Below are 8,881 nucleotides of genomic sequence, written 5' to 3' on the forward strand. Positions count from 1 at the left end.
TTTTAAAAAAAAAAAAAAAAAAAAAAAAAAAAAAAAAAAAAAATAGATAATTGTTATATTTTTTATTTTTCATTTTTTTTTTTATTTTTTATTTTATTCTTTTAAATTTTTTATATATATATATTATGTTTTTTAATTTATTATTTTCCATCTATTTTTTTCAACTAGGTTCAAATATACATATATATGAAAGTAAAAAAAAAAAAAAAAATTGTATATTTTAGTAATACACATATTTGAATTTTTAACTATTCTTCTTTTTCTTTTTATTGTTAACATTGTGTTAAATGTCATTTAATTTTATATTTATAAATATATTTTTTTTTTCTTTTTAACCTTTATTTGATACAATATTTTTAATTACATTACATTTAAAAAAGTATGATTTAAATATGTTGAAATAAAAATAATGAAAATTATATTGAAAGATTTTTTTTTTTTTTTTTATATTTTAAATGTTTAAATTTAAGTAAAAAAAAAGTTACTAAATAGAATAAAATAAAGTAAAAAAAAAAAAAAAATAAAATAAAATAAAATAAAAAAGAAATTAAAATATATAAAATACAATGAATGATTTTCATGAGGAATATGATTTTATGAAAAGAATTCACAAACTAGAAGGAACTACTGACTATATATTTAATAATGAAACAGTGAGAAAAAAAAAAGATGATATACTGTTTGATAAAGAAAAATATGAAAAAGGATTTTTTATGAAAAGTAAATATGACAAATACAGTAATGGAATAAATGATTTTGAAAAGGAAAATAAATTAATATATTTGAAAAAGTTGAAAAATGAAAATGAAAAAGAGCAAAAAAAAAAAGAAAAAGAATTAAAAAGAAACAATATTAATGAATTAACGAAAGTAAATGAAATTGTATATTATATTCATGCTAATAAAAGAAATGTTTATGAATATATAACAAATCACACTGATCTAGAAAATAATTATTACCAAATAGAGGAGAAACCTAAAAAATTATCACGAAATATTATAAAAGAAAATGAAGAATATGTTTACTTAAATGATAATGCATATTATAAATTAAAAATAAATAAAGAAGAAAAGGAACCAGAAGAAGAAGAAAAAGAAATAGAAAAAATGAAAATAAAATACACAACAGATGAGAACAAAAACAATTTAATTGAAAATGTAGTTGTATCAGATAATATTTTAGTAAATATATCTAACATTTTTTTTTCGTTAAAACATAGCATAAAAAACATATTTTTATTTTTAAATAAATTATTTCATTATGACTTTTTAGATTATCCTTATTTAAAAAATTATTCTTTCACTAATTATTTTGATAGAAATGTAAAAGAATATATAAAATACATAAAAAAAACAGAAGACACAAAATTAATTGATCAGGATTTTCTTTCAAAAAAAAAATATTTTGCTCCTTTTTTTATTTATAACTGCGTAGATTGCAATTACAATACTAACGATAATGGTATAATTATTTTATCTTCTATTCTTCCATTTGTACATAATTTTGATTATGATTATAAATTAAAGCAAACAAGAGATCAAGAAGAAGAGTTAGATAAAATATTAAATAATGAAAAAAATAAAAGTTCGAACTTTATAGAACAATGTAAAAAAATAAAAAATTTTATTTTAAGCAAATTATATCCAGAAAATAAAGATAGGAAGGTAAATTCTAATAGTGAATACTCAGAATTTTTAAAAAAATTTGAAAATAGCATAAATGAGGAAGGAGAATTAATTCAAGATATCCTTTTTTCAGGTAAAGTGCAAATGATATTTATCAATTTTAAACAATTAGAAAATAATTTTAATAATGTTATTGGAAATATAGAAATAAAAAATGAGAGAGTAGAAGTGAGCAATTTAATTTTAGGCTATGAAAAACGAGAGCACATAAAATATACTGACATTTTAGTATCAAATATATTAAAAAACATAAAAAAAAAATATCCGAATTTGGTTATTAATGATGAAAATCCAAAACAATTTTTATATGATTTAAATGAACTTTCTCAAAATTTCTCTTCTGTAAACAGCAATGAGTACATTATGGATAATAAAAAAGATATTGAAAATAAGGAAACCAATAAAAAAGAATTAATGAAATTATCAGATTTAAGAAATTATATATATAATTCGCCATCTTATTTAATGAAAGAAAATAATAGTAATTGTGAATATGTTACATGTGTATGTTTTGATAATAATTCAAACAATTGCAATTTAATAAATAATTTTGTTCTTGGTTATAATACTGGTAAAGTAGAATATATATATGGTAAAATTGTATATAGTAATATTAGTCATTGTGATTTGTTAATAGATTATTATTCAAAAAAAAATAAAAAATTTTCATATGAATTAAACAAAAGAATTTTTTTGAATGGGTCTATAGTTAAAATTTTATTCGCACCTAATGGTTTTTTTTGTTTAATATTAACAAGTAAGACATTATATTTATGTAATTTCTTTTATTTTTCTATATATGAAATTAAGAATACTTGTTATAATTCTCAATTTGTTAATTTTATTTGGATAAATAATAATTCATATTCTGTTTTTAATTCTAAGGGAAATGTTTATATATATGAAAAAAATTTAAAAAATGAAGGTTTTAACAATTTTTCATTAACAAAAACATTTTTTATAAATCAATCAATATACTTTAATTCTATTTGTGAGTATCACTTGTACAGTAATTGTATTTATTTGTATACTGGCGAAATAGAAAAAAAAAAAAAAAAAAGCGATAGAACCTTTTTCAAGAAAAAAAAAAAACAAAAAAGCAAAATGAATGATTACTTTTATAAATATGATTGCAATTTTATTATTATTGATTTAAATTCTGATATTCATAAAAGTATGATAAATAATAAAAATAAAGAAATAGATGATCTTTTAAAAGATAATATTAGTGATATAGAAAATAATATGAAGCAAATCAAGATATTAGAAAAGCTAATAGAAAATGGCAACAATTTAGAAGATGAAGATTTCAATTTTGAAAAATTGTTATATATTAATATAAAAGATTTTAATAACTATATTTCTACTATTAAAGATATTAATAATAATTTATATATGCCTGAAAGTGGAGATGAAAATATGGAAAATATACTAGAAAATGACAACACAAAAAAAGATTTCTCTTTGAAAAATTTTTTTATAAATTATATAAATGATGTTAAAAAATATTTATATAACTTAAAAAATGAAAACATAATAAATATATTATTGCCAAGATATTATAGTTGTGCAGATGATTATGATCATAACAATTTCTTAAGTATCCGATTTTTCACTATTGAAAAATCAGATAATAAACATCTTATAGCTCTAGATACTGAAACAGATTACGTATATATATATAAAATAAGAAAAAATGTATACTTAGATGAAGAAACCATAAATTTATTAAAAAATACTTCAACCTATAAGAATAATCCTCTACAAACATTACATTCTTCATCTATGAAAAAAGAGCATATTTTAAAAGATGAATGGAAAATATACAATGATTATATTTATATTAATACGAAAAAATCAGTGAGATATATTAAGTATAATTTATTATATATTATTAAAAATCATAGAAAAGTTTTTTTTCCATTACACGTATATGTAATCAATACTAAGCCTAACGAAAATGAGTATTTTTTATTCATCAAATGGGCAACAATTAAAAATTCATTTATATATTCATCTTATAATTCTTTAAATAGAATATCTAAAATGAAGGATTATTTTAAAAAAACGGATGATAAATTACTAAAAGTATTAGAGAATCAAAAGAATATATTTTTGTATAATATTAATGATAATGATTATCCTTATATATATATGAATCCGTATAAAGAGTTAACAAGAAAAGGTAAATTAATGGAAAAAGAATATTCATCAGAAAATGGTGATAACTATTTATATAATAATAAAAATAAATTAAATGAATATAAAGATAATACAAATTATATAAATAACGATGAATATTTAAATAAAACTCCTATAAAAAGTACATCAAGAAACTTTTTTACTTCACCAATTGGGAATATGAATACTACATATAATCCTCATAATAATATACTTTATAATTTAAAACCAAATAAGTATAATGAAAATGATATGTATAATGATTATTATATAAATAAAGATTCAAATTTTTCTAATATAATATATGATAAGAAACAGAATGAACCAGAAAAAAAATGGTCATATTTAAAGAAAATAAATATTTTTAAAAAAGATGATGCATTAGATGATTATTCAAACAATATTTATTCTTATAATAATACAAACTCAAAACATATGCAAAATAAGAATCCAAATATATATAATTTGGAGGATAATAATATTTTAAATGATATAAAAAATCCTAACTTTTTTCCATCTTCCAATACTTTAAACTTTAATAAATTACACAATAATTCAGAAAATAATAAAATTGTAAATGATGATAATACAACTGTAAATGAATTTTTTCATTCACATAATTCTAATCATCTTCCTTCAAATAATAGTAATAATAATTACGATCCTTTTTTATTAAAAAATGATTTTTACAATTATAGAAACTTAAATATGAATATAAACTCAAATAATACAAATAGTAATAATACTTATATGGCTAATGATTTCTACTCAATTTCAAATAAAATGAACCTATTTTCAAATGATTTTGATAAAACTAATAGTAAATTAGGTTATATTTACGATAATAAGGATATTACTGATTTAAGTAAAATGGATAATAATAAATATAACTCAAGGAACAGATTTAAAAATATAAATGAAAATGATAATTATTCAAGCAGATTCCGAAAATATATGTAATTCATATTTTTATATTAGCATAAATAAAAAATATAAAGGTTTAATTTTTATAATAGAGTTAAATTATCCATTGAAAATTTTTTAAAAATGAATATACTGATTTGAATAGTGCATTGTTTGCTTATGCATATATATATATATATATTATATGCTTTACAAAATCTTTTGAAATAGCAAAAAAAAAAAAAAAAAAAAAAAAAAATGAAAAAAAAAGTCAATCATATATATATTTTTTTTTTTTTTTTTTTTTTTTTTTAAAAATAAGGGGGAAAAAATGTTTATTGTTAAAATATACTTCATGAATAAAAATCACACCTTAAAATTTAATTAAAAATTTTTCATTTATGAAATATACAAATATATATAATACATACATTTTTATTTTAAAACATAAAAAAAGAAAAAAAGTAATTACACAAGACTTCAAAAATTTATCAATCTAATAGAAAGTTTGTGTAATATTTTATTATTAAATTTATACAAAAATAAATTATAATTTTTTAAAATATTATATCATTTCTTATAATTTTTTCTCTTGTTAAAATTTGCAGATCGCTTGGAAAACATTAGAATTAGTATTTTTTTTTTGATTTTTAAACAAAATTCCTTAAGAAAAACTTTTAAAAAAATAATACTTTTTTTTTAAATTGTTCTGTTTTTGTTATGAATACATGCTTATGAGTATTGTAACTTTTAATATGTTTAGAATAATTCTACTCAAAACTTAAGATTGTAGTTGTTTTATTTTAATTTTTTATTTTGCTGTTTACAACTACGGAATATATATAATTTTTTTTTTTTTAAATTTGAGTAAATGTTAACATTACGTAAGTTAAAAACACTTTCTAATCAATAAGGGAGAAAAAAAAATTTTAATTGTATTTCAAAAATAAAAATAAGAAGAGATTTAACGTGATAAAGTATATTAACCAATACACATAAAACATGTTTTTCAATATTGAATTTTTTGTGAAATTAGGAAAAAAAAAAAAAAAAATATATTATATATATAAAAATAAAACGAAGATGTTTTAAAATTTTATTTTTACACATAAAAAAATATGCGACACTTCTGATTTTTTTTTTTTTTTTTTTTTTATTAAATTTGTATTCATCATCCATAGAAAAAAAAAAAAAAAAAAATACTATATATGTGAAATAAAAAATATTTTGAAATTTTATTTTTATACATAAAAAAATATATGACATTTTTAATTTTTTTTTTTTTTTTTTTAATTAAATTTGTGTTCATTTTCTATAGAAAAAAAATAAAATAAAATAAAAACAAAAATATAATATAATACAATATAAATATAAATGTAAATATATATATAATATAAATATAATATATATAATTATTAAATATACAATAAAAAATGAAAAAAAAAAATATATTTCAATTTTAAATATATATATATATATAAGTATATATATAAAGAATTTAACATTTTTTTATATCCATTACTTTAACTTTTAGAATATAACAATTCAATAAACACAACTTTATTCATTTTTTTTTTTTTTTTTGGTATATTTTAAACTTCGTTTATATATCTTAATTTTACTTAAATTATTTCTTTATACTGGCATTTATCAATTTGAATTTATCATTATTGTTATTTTATTTTTTTCAATATCTCGTTTATTGAAAATATTAATAATTTTAGTCTTTTTTTTTTTGTGATGCTCTAGTTTTTGTTGGTGTAGTTTTTGTTTTTCTGCAACATCTTAGTAAAATGAAACCAAAAAATAATCCAATTAAAAATGAAATACATGATATAACAGCTAAAGATGGAAAGGCATATTTGTAAATTCTGTCTATATTTGCAATTGTTTCAAAAACAAAATCTTTAAGCATATCAATAAAAGTAAGAGGTAAAGGAGGATCTAATGCTTTGATATTTTTATAATTTTCCAAAGCAAAATTTTTAAATGCCTCTAAAGATCTATCGTGGTTTTTATAATCATACATTTTTCCATTTTTAAAAAATATTAAAGTTGGAAAGCCTTCTATTTTAAATCTTTTTCTCGTTTTTGAGTTTGTAGTAACATCAATTTTTGCCACATTTATTTGATCTTTTAATTCAGCGGCTAATTGTGTCCATGTTTTACTAATAGCTTTACAATGAGAGCACCAAGGTGCATAAAATTTTATAAACCATGAACCTATTCAAAAAAAAAAAAAAATACATAAAAAATATACACAAAAAAAATACATACTAATTAAAACTTCTATAATTATTTTTATCTCAAAGAAATTAAAAGTGGACAAAAGAGAATATAATAATATATAAATATATATATCTTCTTTTTATTCAATAAAAAAAAAAAAAAAAAAAAAAAAAAAACCTGTAGTATTCCCTGTTGATATTTGTGTTAATTGTTCAAAATTTGCATCAGTTAATTCAATTACATCTTGGGAATAACAATACTTGAAAATTGATAAGAATATGAATAATACAAAAATTTTATTAAATGCCATTTTAGAATATTAATAAAATGTTAAATATTTATAAAAAAAAAATTTTAATAAATGTAAAAATAGGATTCCTTAAAATAAATTCAATTAGTATTCTTATTTTTTTAAAGAAAATATATATTTAAGAAAAAATAAAAATCTAGAACATTAAATAAATTTAATATTTTTTTAATATTCTACTTTATGAAAAAAATTAATAATTATATTATTATATATAGTAAATATAAATATTTGCTTTTTATCTCTTGTATTTTTAAAATGTCAGTGAAATTTATTATTTAAAAATACATTAATTCTAAGTTATCTCTTTAAAAGGTGGTTGCATATACATTTTTTTTTTTTTAATTATATTTTAATATTTTATATTTTCTTTTATTACATATAAAATTTTTTTTTCTAAATTTTTTTTTCTTCGTGCACACAACTTACACTTTATCTAATAAATAAGAAATGAGAGTTTTTGAAAAAATTTAATTTTTTTAATTCATTACATTTCAGCTCTTAATATTTTATTTTGTTTAAAAAAAAAAAAAAAAACAATAAAAAAAATTAAGGTATCATCACTAAAAAAAAATATGTAAATAATTAAATTAGTAATATATGGAACTTTTAAATAAAAATTAATTTTTTTTTCACGTAATTATAAAAAGTTAGAAAAACGAATAAGTGGAAATTATTTATTTTTTTGTACATTATACTTAAAAAGAAAAAATGAGAGATAATATAATATGTTTATAACGAAAAAAAAAGAAAAAAGAAAGGAAATAATAAAATAATAATTAAAAAAACCTTATATTAATTTAATTATTAAGAAAATAAAAATTAAAAAAAGAAAACACTGTAATTTTTTTCATGTTTATAAAAAAAATTGTCATTATTCTCATATTTTGTATATTTTTATTTTAATGTAAATACTTTTTTTTGGATATGAAAATGAAATAAAGTAACTTCAAATAAAAAAAATTTATTTATTCTTTGCATATATAATCATAGAATTCCTCAAATGCTGTAAAAAAAAAAAAAAAAAAAATGATAAAAATAAGAAGTGTTTATGAATAATTTATAATTAACAAAGAATTAAAGATATTTACATGAATAAAAAATAGAACAACTATGTTAAAGAGAACGATAAATTTAAAACAAATAAGAATAATTAACAATTTATTTTTATATGTGTATAGTAAAATACATAAAAGGAAAATAATTTAAATATTAAATATAAATTTGCATGAATTTTCAAAAAAAAAGATTTAATAAAATCTTACTAAATTTTTTTTTATCATTGAGGTTTATTTCATTTTTAGTTTTTATGTTGAAAAATCTATACAATTTTCTTTTAGTTAATACTCCTAATTATTAAATAAAATTACGTGTAATATAACAAGTGATATTTAAGTGAAAGTGAAGAATAAGCAAATAAAAAGTTACCTTCATTATTATGGTCTACTTTCTTAAAAAATTTTAAAACAATTTTTTTATCAATTTTTATAAAGCTATTTAAGAGACTAGCTATAATATCTAGAAAAAAAAAAAAAAAAAAAAAAAAAAAAAAAATTTTAAAAAATTTTATAAAAAA

General features: G+C 16.7%; 3 protein-coding genes across 3 annotated transcripts in view; 1 reads left to right on the top strand and 2 right to left on the bottom strand.

Annotated features, from left to right (window-relative positions):
- Nucleotides 1-566: 566 nt before the first annotated feature.
- On the top strand, nucleotides 567-4,826 carry PGAL8A_00263500 (conserved Plasmodium protein, unknown function; the record flags this gene model as incomplete). The annotated part of the gene is made up of 1 exon (XM_028671384.1): nucleotides 567-4,826. One exon carries the CDS (start codon nucleotides 567-569, stop codon nucleotides 4,824-4,826), a length of 4,260 nt encoding a protein of 1,419 aa, XP_028528042.1.
- Nucleotides 4,827-6,489: 1,663 nt separating this feature from the next.
- PGAL8A_00263600 (thioredoxin-related protein, putative) lies at nucleotides 6,490-7,308 on the bottom strand (the record flags this gene model as incomplete). Its single annotated transcript, XM_028671385.1, has 2 exons — nucleotides 6,490-6,992; nucleotides 7,176-7,308. The coding sequence occupies 2 exons, from the start codon at nucleotides 7,306-7,308 to the stop codon at nucleotides 6,490-6,492; spliced, it is 636 nt and encodes a 211-aa protein (XP_028528043.1).
- A 965-nt stretch (nucleotides 7,309-8,273) lies between these two features.
- The window catches only part of PGAL8A_00263700 (protein kinase, putative), a gene marked incomplete at both ends in the record, with an annotated part of 3,877 nt that continues 3,269 nt past the window's right edge, over nucleotides 8,274-8,881 (bottom strand). The window contains 3 exons of the mRNA XM_028671386.1: nucleotides 8,274-8,311; nucleotides 8,571-8,654; nucleotides 8,734-8,823. Coding sequence (XP_028528044.1) covers nucleotides 8,274-8,311; nucleotides 8,571-8,654; nucleotides 8,734-8,823 — 212 coding nt within the window. The remainder of the gene's footprint in view (nucleotides 8,312-8,570; nucleotides 8,655-8,733; nucleotides 8,824-8,881) is intronic.

Source organism: Plasmodium gallinaceum, assembly GCF_900005855.1.
Source record: "Plasmodium gallinaceum strain 8A genome assembly, contig: PGAL8A_v1_76, whole genome shotgun sequence".
Lineage (NCBI taxonomy): Eukaryota > Apicomplexa > Aconoidasida > Haemosporida > Plasmodiidae > Plasmodium > Plasmodium gallinaceum.